This window comes from Pongo abelii, chromosome 14 (genome assembly GCF_028885655.2).
Source record: "Pongo abelii isolate AG06213 chromosome 14, NHGRI_mPonAbe1-v2.0_pri, whole genome shotgun sequence".
Classification (NCBI taxonomy): Eukaryota; Metazoa; Chordata; class Mammalia; order Primates; family Hominidae; genus Pongo; species Pongo abelii.
In genome coordinates, this window is record NC_071999.2 from 28,987,772 (window position 1) to 29,005,285 (window position 17,514).

Genomic DNA, 17,514 nt, shown 5'->3' on the forward strand with positions numbered 1-17,514 from the left:
GTCAGCTCTAATTCTTGTGTTGTTCTTCTATATGTGAAGATGTCTTTTTTTGTCAAGCTGTCTTCAAGATTCTCTTAATCTTTGGTTTTCAGTGGTTTGAATATGATGTGTTTATGTTATTTTTTAAATTTATTGCTTATTTTGCTTGGAGTTCTCTGAGTTTGGATTGTCTCACATTCATTTTGGGACAGTCTTGACCTTTATCTATTGAAATATTTCTTCTCCCTCATTCTCTCTGTCTCTTTCTCCTTCTGAGACTTCAATACATATACATTAGACCATATTTGAAATTGCACCACAGCTTTTGGAGCTCTCTGTTTTCACTTTTATTTCTTGTTGCATTTTATCTTGGATAATTTCTATTGACCTAGCTTCAAGTTCATTCATTCTTTTCTCAGCTGTTGTCAGTCAGCTGATAGGCTTGTCAAATTCTTCAACTTTGCTAATGTGTTTGTTTCTAGCATTTTTGACACTTAAAATATAATTCAATCTCTCTAGTGAAAGGTTCCATCTATTCATATGTATTCCTCACCTTTTCTGTATGTCTTTTCATATATTAATCATAGTCCTGTCTGTTGCAGTGTCATGGTCATCTCTGAATCTGCCTGTTAATTGCTTTATCTTGACATTGGGTCATTTTTTCCTTGCTTTTTAAAAATGTGTATATTTTGGAATTTGTGATTGAATGTTGGACATTATGTGTAAAAGAAGAAGAGAGACTGAAATAAATGGCATTTATGCCCAGAAGTGGCAACTCCTGTTCTTTCAGGTTAGTGTAGGGGCTGAAGAGTTGAGTTTGAGTTCTGCTGTTGTTATCATTACTTTCTGTTGTTATTATTACTCTCAGTCTCAAATTCCTCCAGTGGTGGACTGCCACTACCTGTGCCTCTTGGGTTCTGGATCCGGAACAATTCTCTTTGAGGTTCATTCTCTGCCCCCAGCTTTCAGCAGACCCTGCACACTGTCCGACAGAGGTGATTACAGCAACTCTTCCCCTCCCCCAGTGCTAGGCTGCTGTTGCTTGATGTGCTGTACTAGGCTCCTGGTGGGGCAGGGGCATTCTTCCGGTTCAGCCTCAGTCTTAGGCAGGGCCTGCAGTCCTGGACCTTAGGGTGGGAACTAATTAGCACTTCTGTTCATTGTCCTATCTTAGTGGCAGCCAAATTCTGCCTTGTGTCTGTTAAGAGTTGTTTGGGAGATGGTTTCCTGCCTTTCCTCCAGTTGTAGCAACCCCTGCTTTGTACTAGTGCAGGATCCTGGGCTTAGGAGGGTGTCATCCCCTGCCCCATGGGTTTCTCTCTAAAGCAGTGGAGCTTTACCTGGGCACGGGGCTAGTAAAGAAGGCTTCTGATCCCTGGTTTACTTCTGCCCCTTCCCCGCAGCTCTGGAAGTGAGAGTTTGCTGCCCTTCCCCCAGCAGCTGGAGGCTTTTGCTTCATGTGGGGAAAGGATCCAGGGAAGTGGCCCCAGCACCTCCCACACACCTGCTTCACTGAGAGGTGCTCCCTTTGGTCTCCTGCCCTGCTCAACCTTTCCAGTGGGCCCAGTGGAAGGCTGTGGGGTTGTGGGGAAATGCCTGCGAGAGAATGCAGACTCCCCTTGGGTCAGGAGTTCTCAATTATTCTAAACCAGTAAGCTTACCCACTCTCAGCCGGGAGGACTTCACACAGATCCTGTGTCCCATCTGTCCCCTCTTTGGAATTCAGTTCGCTTGGTTGATGAGTTCAAAACAAGTTATGATTTTGTAGATTGCCTGGTGTGTTATAACAGAAGTGACATTTTCTGCATCCACCTATATCCTAACCCAGAAACAGAGCTGCAATCCCACTCTATTAAGTGGCAGTCTCTCAAATGAACCCCAGGTGTTTATACATACATTTCTTTTAAGGGCTAGCACTATTAAGTATTTAATAATCACCTCTTTATTGTCTGTTTCCATCCTGTAAATGGATGTCTTTGATGTCAAAAGTAATAATTTAACCTTTAAGCCTAAATTAATCCTAATCTAAATATAGAAAATTTTCATGATAGGGTGGTCAACTAGAATGGTGAACATAGTTGGGGATGTTGAGAGGATCTCTGCGTAGTTATCAGAAAAAAATGTATCTAGCCTCTTTTTTCTGCCCTAGCTAATCATGGGGTTGCCGCCTTATATAGTGATTATCAACATCCCTTTAGAAGAAAACTAAAGACTTTTTATTAAAAAATAACATGATAGGCTGGGTATGGTAGCTCACACCTGTAATCCCAGCACTTTGGGAGCAGAAGGTGGAAGGGTCACTTGAGGCCTGGAGTTTGAGACCAGCCTCGGCAACCCCATCTGTACAAAAATATTTAAAAATCAGCCAGGCATGGTGGTGCATGCCTGTAGTCCCATCTCCTTAAGAGGATGGCTTAGACCTGGGGTTTCAAGGCTACATTAAGCTGTGACCGCACCACTGTCCTCCAGCCTGGATGACGGAGCAAGATCCTATCTCTAAAAAATAAATAAATAAAAATAAAAATAACATGAGAAATTACCATAGGGTAAAATAATTAAGCAAGGGCCAAGCTTAGAAAAACTGCCCTGGTTCTACAGCTGCTGGCAAAAGTGGTGTTGGGTGCCGTGGAGGTCAAGGAGGGTCTTCAAGAAAGGGCTTTGTGGAGACCATCCGTGCAGCAGAGCCCACCTGTGCAGCAGAGCCCACTTGTGCAGGGAGCTCACACGTGAGAGCCCCCTGGGGCAGAGTCCATGAGTGCCTCTTCCCAGTTCCGCTGCCAGGGGGGCCCCTCTCTGCCTGCCTGCCACGGACATCACCCTGTTCCCACCAGTGGTGAATGGCTCCAGGATTCTCCGTTAGCCCCACCAATGTGTCTTTTAGGTTTTATTACTGTTTTCTGAGGAAGAATTTGGCAGGTTGTCATTTGAGTTGCTTAAGAAGTACGTGGAGTTAGCTGGCATATAATGGGTATGCTTTCAATTGGAAGCTAAGTCATATGTTTCTGTTTCAGGACGTTTTTACTGTAAGTGTTGGAAACTTACCCCCTAAGGCTAAGGTTCTTATAAAAATTACCTACATCACAGAACTCAGCATCCTGGGCACTGTTGGTGTCTTTTTCATGCCCGCCACTGTAGCACCCTGGCAACAGGACAAGGCTTTGAATGAAAACCTTCAGGTTTGTACGCATAAGATTTGAAGAAGCATTTTGGCGGCAGTGGAGGGGGAGTGGTGGAGGGCTGTGGAGGAATTTATGCCTGGAGAGAAAAACATGTAAAATAATCTTTTAGGCATAAAGTTAATTTTACTGACATTTATGCGTTTAGGTACATTATGTGTATAAAATGAAAAGAATAAAAGATACAGATATGATCAATAAGCATATTTTTATTCTGCTTAATCACTCAAAAAATGTTATATCTGTAGTGCATGTTCATCATGAAGAACTAGATAAGCATAGAGAATACAAATAAGCCAAAATAAGAAAATCAAAACCATCCTTTATCCCATTGCCCAGAGTTAATGGTTAATGCTTTGGTATATCCCTCCAAACTTCCTACTTTGTATGTACAGCACATGTATAAAATGTGTGTGTGTGTGTGTGTATACACACAGACATACATAGAGTTTAAAATCTCTGTCAAAATGGTGAGTTGTATTTTAGAAGTTCCTGTCATTCCATGAGCAAACTTTGTGTGTTTCACTGCTTGAAACCAGCTGTCTTGCTGACAGTTGTGGCCTTGCCAAGATTACATTCAGTTTAGAGTCTCATTGTGAAACTTAATATATGCTTAGTTATACAAATGTGTTTTTCTTTTAACAGGATACAGTAGAGAAGATTTGTATAAAAGAAATAGGAACAAAGCAAAGGTTAGTACCTAAAATATAAAACCTGTCAATTCAATGGATATTGGTTTTCTGGTTTAAATTTCCATTTAGAATTGTTTGAAATAATTTCAGATAGAAATTTAAGATTGTAGACTAAGACAACTTTCTCTTCATTTTTGCTAGCTTCTCTTTGACTATGTCTATTGAGATGCCGTACGTGATTGAACTCATTTTCAGTGATACACATGAACTGAAACAAAAGGTTAGTGCATCTTTGATTTCTTAAGAGCCGTTATTTTAACACTACTTTTATCTTAGCAATGTATGCACATGATTGAAAAGTGAAATAATGCTGACAAAACTTCTAACAAGAAGCAGTACTCCTGCCCCTGATTCTCCCCAGACCAGTTTCCAGAGAAAGTGAATCACTTGGACTATTTGAGCTGTTTCTTTGATTTTGCCTCCAATTGTTAAATATTAATTTTTAATGCTTTTTCTTGATTCACCTGTTTCAGAAATTATCTTTTGACTTCCTGTTTTGGAAGTTGGACGTGTAGCTCTTGCCCCCTCCGCCCACCTAACTCCCTACTTTTCCTTTCCCCTTCATTCCAAAAGACCTGTTTCACAATAGTCAGTGATTACCATGTAAATGATGTTTACCACTGAGCCAAGAAATGTATAATATTATGATGAGTTTTTTTTGGTTTGTTTTATTTTTTGAGACAGGGTCTTGCTCTGTCACCCAGACTAGAGTACAGTGATGCAGTCATGGCTCACTTCATCCTTTAACTCCTTGGCTCAAACAATCCTCCTGCTTCAGACTCCTGAGCAGCTAGGGCTACAGGCCTCTGCCAGCACACCTGGCTAATTAAAAAAAAAAAAAAAAATTGGCTGGGTGTGGTGGCTCATGCCTGTAATCCAAGCACTTTGGGAGGACGAGGTGGGCAGATCATGAGGTCAGGAGATTGAGACCATCCTGGCTAACGTGGTAAAACCTCGTCTCTACTAAAAATATGAAAAATTAGCCAGGTGTGGTGGTGGGCACCTGTGGTCCCAGCTACTCGGGAGGCTGAGGTGGGAGAATGGCGTGAACCCAGGAAGCGGAGCTTGCAGTGAGCCGAGATTGCGCCACTGCACTCCAGCCTAGGCGTCAGAGTGAGACTCCATCTCAAAAAAAAAAAAAATTGTAGAGACAGGGTCTCACCATGTTGCCCAGGCTTTTCTCAAACTCCTGGTCTCAAGGGATCCTTTTTGCTTCGGCTTCCCAAAGTGCTAGAATTACAGGTGTGAGCCACCACACCCAGCCTATTTTCCTTTTTAGAATTCTGCAGGAATTTCAGACCTTCTCTTTATCTCTGGTATTCTGAAATTTCATAATAGTATGATTATCATTCATTGTATGTAACTGGTGGTCTTTAGTTCTGAGAAATTTTGTTGTATTAAAAAAAATGTTCCTCTCTCGTACCTTTCTGCAGTGCCTTTCTTTTTTTCTTTTCTTTTCTTTTCTTTTTTTTTTTTTTTTTTTTGTTTGTTTGTTTTTTGAGACAGAGTCTCACTCTGTCGCCCAGGTTGGAGTGCAGTGATGGGACCTTGGCCCACTGCAAACTCTGACTCCTGGGTTCAAGCGATTCTCATGCCTCAGCCTCCTGAGTAGCTGAAACTACAGGTGCCTGTCACCATGCCCAGCTAAATTTTCTATTTTTAGTAGAGACGGGGTTTCCCATGTTGGCAAGGCTGGTCTCGAACTCCTGACCTCAGGTGATCCGCCCACCTTGGCCTCCCAAAGTGTTGCGATTACAGGCGTGAGCCACTACATAATGGTGGAGGAGTCCTCAGTAGCAACAAGAGAGTGTCAGCCCCGTTGCATGGACACTTTTCACGCCCCTACTTGTATCTCATCTGCCAACATATCATTGGCCACAGCAAGGCCTATGGCCAGCTCCAGTTTCAAGGGTGGAAATATAGCTGCTGCCTCAAGGCAGGAGGAACTTCAAAAGTCACGTTGCAAAGGGGCACGCAGACAGGAGTGGAGAGACTTTGTGGTCATGTGACACTCTAGCACATGCCTTTGCCTTTGTTGTTGTAAAGCTTATTTACATTTTCAACAGCTTTTTTATATTCATGAAAATATAATATACAAATAAGTTATAATTCTAAGATTTCTGTTGAATTTTCTATTTTAGTCTTCTCGGTTTTAATTATCTGATGTGCTGTCTGCTATACCCAGATAAGTCTAACTGAATGGGCAGATCTATAATCTTTGGATCCAGGGTTTGAGACTGTCTCACACTTACCTAAATTTGACCATGTGAATCAACCTTAGGATTGCAGAAGGGTGACTAATATGCTCATGGTCTTCTAAAGCCTACATTTTGTTATTTTGGTTTTTTTGTTTTGTTTTGTTTTGTTTTGTTTTTGTTTTGAGACAGAGTTTCCCTGTTGTTACCCAGGCTGGAGTGCAGTGGCACGATCTTGGCTCACTGCAACCTCTACCTCCTGGGTTCAAGCAATTCTCCTGCCTCAGCCTCCTGAGTAGCTGGGAATACAGGTGCCCACCATTACTCCCAGCTAATTTTTTGCATTTTTAGTAGAGACAGGGTTTCACCATGTTGGCCAGGCTGGCCTCAAACTCCACCCACCTCAGTGTCCCAAAGTGCTGAGATTATAGGCGTGAGCCACTGCACCCAGCCTACATTTCATTATTTTGGAATTTACCACTACTTCGTTGATTCTTAATAGAGTTATGTAAGCTATGCAAGGGTTTGCTCCATGACAGGTAAGTGCAGACTGCTAATATGGTGTTACTCCATTACTCACCTTGTTGTCGTGGTGTTTGTTTTGCAGCGCACAGACTGCAAAGCTGTCATTAGCACCATGGAAGGCAGCTCCTTAGACAGCAGTGGATTTTCTCTCCACATCGGTTTGTCTGCTGCCTATCTCCCAAGAATGTGGGTTGAAAAACATCCAGAAAAAGAAAGCGAGGTATACTCCTTTTTACTTAGACATAGGAGATGCTATTGAAAAAATGCTTCAGAATAAGCTGGTTAAACTTGCAAATTATTGATTGTCCTGAAAAACTAGCATTACAAAATGTACTCTCACATCCCAAGATTCTGTGACTAAAAATATTTGTGATATCAAGCATGCCAAACTTCTGATGTTTCATCCAAAACCCTTATGTGGATGATTTGCCTGTACAAATTGGCATTTTTACTTTAAGCTCCACCAAAAGAACATGTGCCATCAGACATTACATTGGATATTTTCTATACGTGTTATACTTTTAAAATACTGATACTGGAAAAACAAATAAGCAGTTATTTGTGGTTGGTAATAACACCATTTTGTGTGGCTGTGACAAAGAGTCTCTTCTTAAGTTAAAATAAAAATAGAAACTTAGGCTGGGTGTGGTGACTCACACCTGTAATCCCAGCACTTTGAGAGGCCAAGGCAGGTGGATTGCTTGAGCTCAGGAGTTTGAAACCAGCCTGGGAAACATAGTGAGACCTGGTCTCTATAAAAAATTAAGAAAAAAAATTAGCCAGGTGTGGTCATACACACCTGTGGTTTCAGCTTCTCAGGAGGCTAAGACAGGGTGATCACTTGAGTCCAGGAGGTTGAGGTTAAACTGAGCTGTGATCGTGCCACTGCACACCAGCCTGGAAAACAGAGGGAGACCCTGTCTCAGGAAAAAAAAAAAAAAAAAAGGAAACTTACATGATAGTAGTTAAATATTGGTTAATTAGTAGAATAAAAGGTATGTGTGTGTATTTTAGTAATCACAATGGCATCTATATTCCTCTTAGAATAGTGTGTGTGAGATATATATATATATTTGTTATATAATGTTGATGCTATTTGATTTTTCAGATATTAATTCTTGACCTCTCAGAAGTTTATGTCAGAAGTTGAAAACTCCCAGTTCTAACATTCTACTTTTGACTGGAACTCCTAGTAGGCCATCTTGTTGTTAATTACATCTTATTCTTTCTGTTTTTATAGCATTAGTTTACCTCACTAGAAACGTTTGGAGTTTTCTAAGTAGACCTTTTCCAGTTGAAGTGACAAGAAGCTCCAGTCCAGCACCTTCTTTCTCCTTTCAGGCTTGCATGCTTGTCTTTCAACCCGATCTCGATGTCGACCTCCCTGACTTAGCCAATGAGAGCGAAGTGATTATTTGTCTCGACTGCTCCAGTTCCATGGAGGGTGTGACATTCTTGCAAGCCAAGCAAATTGCCTTGCATGCGCTGTCCTTGGTGGGTGAGAAGCAAAAAGTAAATATTATCCAGTTCGGCACAGGTGAGTGCACTTTGGCCCTGGTCCTGCATGTGCTTCCCCCACATGTGAATCACGCTCTGTAGAACTGACAACTGTGAGTACCCGACCCCACCTGTGCGGTGAGGGGCAGCCTAGTATGAAACTGAAGAACAAAAGCTCTGGCGCTGGACCCCCTAGGTCCAGATTCCAGCTGTACTACTCACAGGCTCTGTGTGTCACCTTGGGTGCACTACTTGAACTTCTGGTGCCTCCGTTTCCTCATCTACGATCTGAGGATAATTATCCCTAACTCACAGTGTTGCTGTGAGGAGAACTGAGCTAATAGATGTAAAGGATTTTTAAACTTTGCCTGTTCACAGTAAGTGAGATATAAATGCTACTGTTGTCATTAGCAACTGAACCAAATGCAAAACCCTTGGTCTGTTGAGTAGGAGGTCCCAAGTCTAAGGACAAAACATTTTCCATCAGTGCAGTCATAGAAAACCTATAAGGAATGGTCTCAGGAAGTATCCGGCCAGCACTACTAGAAGGGAGGTAGTGCCACCCTCCAGGTGGGGCCCAGGGACATCTCAGCCACCAGAAGGCAGCAACTCAGGGATGAGAGGTGTGTAGAGTAGAGTGAGGGGACAGTCCTATCCTATTGATTCTCATCCTCTGTGCCATCCAGCAGAAGGCCCAGCCCCTTTTCCCCAGAGGTACAGTCTGCTGCTGCTGGGGCAGAGGTCGGATAAGCATGGGGAGTGCAAAGGGCATGAGCAGAGACTGGCCTTCGGGGGGCCAAGCTGCTCAGGCCATTGCAATGCCCTGCACCTTTGCACAAGTGATCTACATGTGCACATGGAATTTGACTCAACATTTTGCATAGTAAAGCGCCACAGTTTGAATGCTCTATGATGTATTATTTAGAAAAATAGTGCGGTGAATTTTTTTTTTTTTTTTTTTTTTTGAGACAGAGTCTCACTTTGTTGCCCGGGCTGGAGTGCGGTGGTGCAATCTCAGCTCACTGCAACCTCTGCCTCCCGGCCCTAGCCTCTCCAGTGGCTAAGATTACAGTGCCCACCACCACACCCAGCTAATTTTTGTATTTTTAGCAGAGACAGGGTTTCACCCTGTTGACCAGAGCTGGTCTTGAACTCCTGACCTCAGGTGATACACCCACCTTGGCCTCCCAAAGTGCTGGGATTACAGGCATGAGCCACCGTGCCTGGCCTGTGGTCAATCTTTTGTATGTTAAAGTTATCAAACAGTTTTCTAAAAAGAAAGGTACACACATAAATATATAACATCCTTTACAACAGCCGTGATGGTATGAAGTAACATTATTGTTTGTTAGTGCTCAAGCAAGTGAATGTGTGGAAGCAGCACCTCATGCTGATCTTATTACACAGGTTACAAGGAGCTATTTTCGTATCCTAAGCATATCACAAACAATACTGCGGCAGCAGAGTTCATCATGGTGAGTGCAAGAGGCTTCCTGTACCTCTTGGGTCTTTTCCTACCATGCTTTAAGGGGACCTCCAGGGCTTAGGCCCCTCAAGCCACCATCAGAGCACCCCTAGTCCTGTGGTTTTTCTATATTGATGAGCTCTTTATTTCATTAATTAAAATGATGATGAACTCATTAAGGAAAAATTGGAAATTAAAAAGAATAGAAAGAAAAAAATCACCCATGTCCCAACACCCTAATGCAACTAGCATTAACAGCTTTGAAAAGTTTTCTTCTGTCCTTCGTTTTTTTTCTCTTAAAATGCAGCCAGCTTTATCTAAAAGGGTTGAGGTTTAAAAAAAAAAAAAAAAAAAAGAAAGAAAAAAGAAATGCTGGGCATGGTGGCTCACACCTGTAATCTCAGCACTTTGGGAGGCCAGGGCGGGTGGATCACCTGAGGTCAGGAATTCGAGACCAACCTGGCCAACATGGTGAAACCCTATCTCTACTTAAAATACAAAAAATTAGCCAGGCATAGTGACGGACACCTGTAATCCCAGCCACTCGGAAGGCTGAGGCAGGAGAATCGCTTGAATCCAGGAGGTAGAAGTTGCAGTGAGCCGAGATTGTGCCACTGCACTCCAGCCTGGGCAACGGAGCGAGACTCCATCTCAAAGAAAAAAAAAAGAAATAAAATAATAATAAAATTGAGCAAGCTGAGACTGACCAGCTGCCTCAGCCAGGCTGGCAAATCCAGGGCTGATTGGATGGGACATTTCTTCCTGTAGATGTCATAGTCCTCTGGACACTAAAAAATCAAATAAGCGTGAGGTGATAATGTTATAGTTACTGTGTGACATGAAATAAACTAAAAGGACATAAGTTTAGTTGTTTCACAAATGTATAATTAGGGAAAGAAAATATTTTCGGTGTCACTATAGCCCTACACTGTCCTTAGATGTGTCAATGATGACAGCAAATGGTGACTGCATCCAACAAGGAGAACATAATCTTTCACTTCATTTCCTCCAGTCTGCCACACCTACCATGGGAAACACAGACTTCTGGAAAACGCTCCGATATCTTAGCTTATTGTACCCTGCTCGAGGGTCACGGAACATCCTCTTGGTGTCTGATGGGCACCTCCAGGATGAGAGCCTGACATTACAGCTCGTGAAGAGGAGCCGCCCCCACACGAGGTTATTCGCCTGCGGTATCGGGTGAGTCTCAGAGAGCTGGTCACATAGTCCAAACTCACGGGGAGGTCTTCTTGTTGCCCTGCACGGGACTTTTGCAAGCTTGGAAGTTGACACTAGAATACAGAAGCCTTACAGCATAGAGGGATGGGGCTCCGGGCTCCCAGCCAGACTGCCTGAGTCTCAGAACCTGGGTTGGCCACTCATTAGCTTAGCTGTGACTTTGAGCAAGTTCCTTAACCTCTCATCTGTAAAACCAAGATGATAATGAAAATACCTACGTCCTAGGATTGCTGAGGAATAAATGAGCTCATACATAGAAAGCACTCAGAACAGAACTGAACCAAAAAGCACCAAATCAATATTAGATGTTATTATTTAGCATAAGAATCCAAATCTCCGCTTGTCCCGAGGGGCCTGGGTAAACCTCCTCACTGGCTGTGCTGGACTCGTGGTGGGGGCATGTGACCTCCAGGCAGACCCCACCAGGCTGCTTTGCTCCTTCGCATCTCTTTTCTGGCCATTATGAGCACGTGTATTTTCAAACCCTGTGGTGTGCATAGAAGCTTTCCATGGGAGGCTAACACCCCTACATTGTTGGAATTGCCCCTTCCCCATTAGAGGTTAGCTCTTTTGGATGGCACTAAGGTATGTGGTGTATGTGTAAGGAAAACATCGAACAGAGGGGGCCACTTGGTGTCTGCATAGGACTTGCCCATCCTGCCTGCCTCTGTAGCCCCTGGACTCCTACCTGTGGCCACCGCCCCAGCAAGTGGTCACCAGCTGTCTGTATTCTGAGGCAGTGCATGGAGCAGGTCCTCAGCTTCTTCATGGGGGCAGAATGGGGGCCTCTTTGCTGTCCTTGCCCCTGAGCCTTGACCTGGACTCGCCCTGAGCTCCAGGAGCCAGCACCCCCAATGCCCCTCTGTGGCTCCGATGCCCCTCTGTGGCCTCCGACACCCCTAGCTGCTATACTCAAGCCAGCTCTGCCTGCCTTGAGGGCTTTCTTCTTTGTCCTCCACAGTCACAGCTCCTGGCTCTGTTCTCTGTAATCTAAGGCCTAGCCCAGCATCAGAGGCCAATGAAGAAATATATCCAGCCTGAGCAGCTCCACCAGGAGTTGTTCCTGATGGGACTTCACCTGCTGAGCTCACAGCTGCACTCAGGGCAGCCTGTGCACCGTCTCCTGGTCTCAGCAGCCCCTCCCTGCCCCCTGCTCCCAGGTCAGGGCTCAGACACCACAGAGCAGAGGTACTGGCACCTATTCATGCCTTCTTCAGTGAGGGCCTATTCTGGGACAAACATCGGGCCCCCACTCTGGGGCTGGGAGATGGGATTTTCCCATGTGCCAGGGAGGAAATCAAGGCAGTGTGATGAGGTCAGGCTCAGTGGCTCGCTCCTGTGGTCCCAGCACTTTGGGAGGCCAAAGCAGGAGGATCGCTTCAGCCCAGGAGGTCAAGGCTGTAGTGAGCCATGGTCAGGCAGTTGCACTCCAGCTTGAGTGACTGAGCAAGACCCCATCTTTAAAAATAAAAAAAAAATTGAAAAATGTAAGGCATGTGACGGGGAGTCTGGGTGTGCAGTGGGGGAGCCTGCTCCAAGAGGAGACTGTGCCAGTTAGCACCGCCCATGCCTGGAGGGGCTGGGATCCATTCTGCTTTTCTGTCGAGTTTTTGGGATCTTTCTAAGTGTTTCTCCCTTATCTTCCAAGCATGTGTTTGCAATTACAAACTTTAGTAAAGTGAGGTTCCCAGGGGTAGAGACCATCAGGCCTCCTGCCTGGCGTGAGTCCTGGTCCTCTGAGAGCCACCCTGAAGGAGCACAGGAAGACTCCAGCCTGCCTCGCTAACGGACGGAAGCTGTAACTACCAATAACCCATGTTAGGGATCTTCTAGTCAATGTTATGATCATCACCAATTAATATGGAGGGTAAAGACAAATCCAGTCTTTATCCATAGGTTGAAAAACATCTTGGAAATTATTTTCATAAGCTCTTTTTCTGAAAAATAATTGATGTTTTCTTTAATATTTCAGGAGGAACTCCTCTAAGCAAGGAGTTCTTGATAGTTGTAGAATTATTGTAGAGAGAAAAGTAATAGGGCACTTGTCATTTAAATGTCAGAGATGCTCTTTGCTAGAGTGAGAGTTGCTTCTTTATGCCTTTTGCTATGTTGATGTGTATCAGATTTTAAGAGGTAGACTTTATTCACTCTTTGCCAGCTCTAGGCCTTTGGGATCAGATTCAGGTAATATTGTTATTTATGGAAATTAAGTTGATATCTTTGTCAGCATTCTGATACCTTATAGAGTTGTTTTTAGAGTCATCTACTCCCTCCCTCAGTGAATTGAAAGTCGAGAATTTCAACTTTTTTCTATTTGAAGGATAAGTCAGTCCTCTGATAGATGGGAGCTTAAATTAGCCAAACTTTCAGATGTTTCCTTCTATTATTACTTTCTCTGTTTAACCTCAGCGACACATGAGTACATTCTTCCCCACGTCATGTCTCTCCTATTGAGTTGTGAGCTTTCTCAACACTGTTAACATGTACTTCAAAAATATTTCTAATGTCTTCAAAATTAAAACATGTGAAATGTGATCAGTTCGACAGCAAATCGTCACATCTTAAGGATTTTGTCCCAGTGTGGTGCCGGAGTATTTGAATATTTTAATGCAAAATCCAAGCATAGTTGGAGAAAACAGGTATGTTTTTTAAACATCTGGTTTTATATTTATGTTTGGAAATCTCATATTCTTCCGAGACTAAGAAATAGGAATATCTGTGTTTCCTTGAAGGAGAGGGGAGCCATATAGAGGCAAGCACTGCTGCAGGTGTGAGCCCTGCCTTAGTTCTTCATCAGGTCATTCTCCCAGCTTATAGTTTGATTTCTGCCTTAAAAATTATGCACTGATTTTTTTTAAAGTGAATTATTAAATATGTTTTGCTGAAATTAATTTTCCTTATTATGATAAAATTTAGCATTTTAACTTTTTTTTTTTTTTTTTTGGAGACAGAGTCTTGCTCTGTCACCCAGGCTGCAGTGCAGTGGCGCCATCTCGGCTCACTGCAAGCTCTGCCTCCCGGGTTCATGCCATTCTTCTACCTCAGCCTCCCAACTAGCTGGGACTACAGGCGCCAGCCACCATGCCTGGCTGATTGTTTGTATTTTTAGTAGAGATGGGGTTTCACTGTGTTAGCCAGGATGGTCTTGATCTCCTGACCTCGTGATCTGCCCACCTCGGCCTCCCAAAGTGCTGGGATTACAGGCGTGAGCCACTGTGCCCGGCCATTTTAACCATTTTTAGGTGTACAATTTAGTGGTATTAGCTACATTCACAATGCTGTGCAACCATCACCATCTTCAGACTATTTCATCAGCCCAAACAGAAACTACGTACTCATTAAACAGTAACTCCACATTCCCTCCTACACCCAGCGCCTGCTAACCATGACTCTACGTTCTGTCTCTATGACTTTGCCTTTTCTGAGTATCTCACATAAGTGGAGTCACAGGACATTGTCCTTTTATGTCTGGCTTATTTCACTTAGCATGATGTTTTTAACATCCGTCTATGTTGAAGCATGTGTCAGAATTTCCGTTCTTTTTAAAGCTGAATAATATTCCATTGCATGGATGGACCACATTTTGCTTATCCATTCATCTGTCGGTGGACACTTGGGTTGTTTCTGTCCTTTGGCTATTGTGAATAATGCTGCTATGAGCATTGGTATACAAGTATCTGTTTGAGTCTGCTTTCAATTCTGGATATATGCACAGCGTGGGATTGCTGGATCATATGTTCATTCTATGTTTAGTTTTTTTTGGGAATTGCCATGCTGTCTTCCATAGCAGCTGCATCATTTTACATTCCCACCACCAATGCACCAGGATTCCAGTTTTTTCACATCCTCACCAACAGTCATCATTCTTTTTTTTTCCTTATTGATTGAAATCAACCAGCTTTTCTTTGGTTTGTTTTGGTTTTTGAGACACAGTGTTGCTCGGTCATCTAGGCTGGAGTGCAGTGGTGCAATCATAGCTCACCACAGCCTCAACTTCCTGAGCCCAAGCGATCCTCCCACCTCAGCCTCCAGAGTAGCTGGGACTAGAGGCGTATGCCACCACTTTTTTTCTTATTGTTTTTTGTTTGGTTGGTTGGTTGGTTTTTGTTTGTTGTTGGTGTTTTTCGAGACAGGGTGTCACTTTTTCACCCAAGCTGGAATTCAGTGGTGCAAGCTTGGCTCACTGCAGCCCTGACATCCTGGTCTCAAGCCATCTTTCTCCCTCATCCCCCAAGTAGGTGAGACAACAGGCCCACACCACCACACCCGGCTAATTTTTTGTAGAGACAGTGTTTCGCCATGGTCCCAGGCTGGTCTCGAATCCCAAGCTCAAGCAATCTGCCTGCCTTGGCCTCCCAAAGTGCTGGGATTACAGGCATGAGCCACTCTGCCCAGCCACCACTTGTTTTTTAATAACAGCCATCCCACTGGGTGTGAAATGGGATCTCACTGTGGTTCTGATTTACACTTCCCTAATGACTAGTGACATCAAGCATCTTTGCATGCACTTGCTGGCTTTTGTGTATCTTCTTTGGAGAAATATCTATTCAAGTACTGGAATCTACTCATACCAAGGTTGCATATTAGTAATTAGCTAAAGGAATAATTTCAGTATGCTTTGTAAATGTAAAAGATGTGATCATGCTATTATTTAAAATTCTAGCTGGGCATGGTGGCTCATGCCTATAACCCAGCACTTTGGGACGCTGAGGTGGATGGCTCACCTGAGGTCAGGAGTTCGAGACCAGCCTGGGCAACATGGTGAAACCCCATCTCTACTAAAAATACAAAAATTAGCTGGGTGTGGTGGTGCACGCCTGTAGTCCCAGCTACCTGGGAGGCTGAGGCAGGAAAATCACTTGAACCTGGGAGGGGGAGGTTGCAGTGAGCCAAGATTGTGCCACTGCACTCCCACCTGGGCGACAGAGCAAAACTCCATCTCAAAATAAAATAAATAAACTTCTGTTTAAACTATTTTCGGGAAAGTACCCTGTAGCAGGAAGAAGAGAAAATACCAAAGAGTTATAAAATTCCCAAAGGATAGAATGTATACTTTATTTTAAATGTGAAGTAACTATTTTCTGGATGGAGCATTGAAAGAGAAATAATTCCTCTTTTATAAATAGATAGAAGACCAAATGACCAGGCTATGTTCTCCAAGTTACCACTCTGTCTCAGTCAAATGGCAGCAACTCAATCCAGATGGGCCCGAGGCCCTGCAGGCCCCAGCCCAGGTGCCGTCCTTGTTTCGCAATGATCGACTCCTTGTCTATGGATTCATTCCTCACTGCACACAGGTAAGAAGGCGCAGAGTTTGTTATTCTATGGGAAGACCAATATATTTTGCTAATTTTTTTTCTGTCTTCTTCCCTCCCCTTCTCACCAGCAGATTTTCTTCTTCTGGGAACATAGCTGGTGGTTAGCCAGGGCTTTGGGGAGGCTTCTAGTTTTTATTGAAAGGGGAGAGGAAATCACCAAAAGAATTTCTGTTAAACCAAGACACTGCAGAGTGGAAAGGCTAATGAGGAATTTATTTTTTTTCCAATTTCAGGCAACTCTGTGTGCACTAATTCAAGAGAAAGAATTTTGTACAATGGTGTCGACTACTGAGCTTCAGAAGACAACTGGAACTGTAAGATTCAAAACCTAAACTATCAACCCATTGTTTGAAAGTTATGATTTTATGTTTCCATATATAATGCTCTATGTCAAGCTTGTCCAACCCGCAGCCCAGGGCAGCTTTGAATGCGGCCCAACACAAATTCGTAAACTTTCTTAAAACATTATGAAATTTTTTTGCAAGTTTTTGTTTTCAGCTCATTAGCTATCGTTAGTGTTAGTGTATTTTATGTGTCACACAAGACAGTTCTTCCTCTTCCACTGTGGCCAGGGAAGCCAAAAGATTGGATCCCCCTGCTGTCTGTACTTCCTTTGTTGTTTTCCTGTGTTGAAATTTCATTACACAATGTGGAGATGGACTATATGTGCAAATGAGTATACTTTCCTTCAGTTTCTAATGCAGCACTTCTTCATCCGGGGTAGTTTGGTCTAGGTGTGTCTATGTGGGCATCAGTGGGTGGCAATAACTGCAATTAAGTATGGCATTTATGCATGGAAATTTTGCTAGAGAGGTTCTCAAAGATGTTCATGACTCAATAAAAGTTACATGCCACTGGCCTACTGATGCTATTTAGAAATACTAGTTATAATAATACTGGACTAAGAGTAAATCATATCGTATATTGAGAATATGGGTTCATTTCCTTTTTTGATTAAAAGCAAATGAATTATGAAAGAAAAAATACCTGTTTCCCAAATACTCACACCATTTCTGGTTTCCAGATATGTGTTTTTCCCAACCAATTCTCTGACACCAGTTGCATGTCCTACAATTTAATTCAATTCTGACACTAGCTGCCTGGGGTTGGCACAGGCCTCACAGGGTGAGGGCTCAGTCCCACAAGACTAGTTCCAACTCCAGACACCAGTAGCAAGTAGCAGGTCCCCAGGTTGCCCACACTTCTGGTCATCTCCAAGTCAATGTTCCCACAACCCTTTCTCAGGTTCAGTAATTTGCTGTAACAGCTCACAGAACTCAGGAAAAGTTTACCTTAGTATTACTGATTCATTGCAAAGAATATTATAAAGGATACGAATGAACAGCCAGATGAAGAGGTATACAGGGTAAGGCCCAGAATAGTCCCAAGCACAGGAGCTTCTGTCTAACATACAGTTGGGGTACACCA

At 43.3% G+C, this 17,514-nt stretch overlaps 1 protein-coding gene across 5 annotated transcripts in view; it reads left to right on the top strand.

Annotated features, from left to right (window-relative positions):
- The window catches only part of LOC100172861 (poly(ADP-ribose) polymerase family member 4), a 117,704-nt gene that overhangs the window by 75,538 nt on the left and 24,652 nt on the right, over positions 1 to 17,514 (top strand). For all 5 annotated transcript variants that reach the window (XM_063714681.1, XM_063714682.1, XM_063714683.1 and 2 more), the window contains 10 exon segments: positions 2,991 to 3,155; positions 3,801 to 3,847; positions 3,989 to 4,067; positions 6,650 to 6,787; positions 7,909 to 8,104; positions 9,472 to 9,539; positions 10,542 to 10,729; positions 13,308 to 13,407; positions 15,895 to 16,065; positions 16,320 to 16,400. In XM_063714681.1, the coding sequence (XP_063570751.1) occupies positions 2,991 to 3,155; positions 3,801 to 3,847; positions 3,989 to 4,067; positions 6,650 to 6,787; positions 7,909 to 8,104; positions 9,472 to 9,539; positions 10,542 to 10,729; positions 13,308 to 13,407; positions 15,895 to 16,065; positions 16,320 to 16,400 (1,233 nt within the window).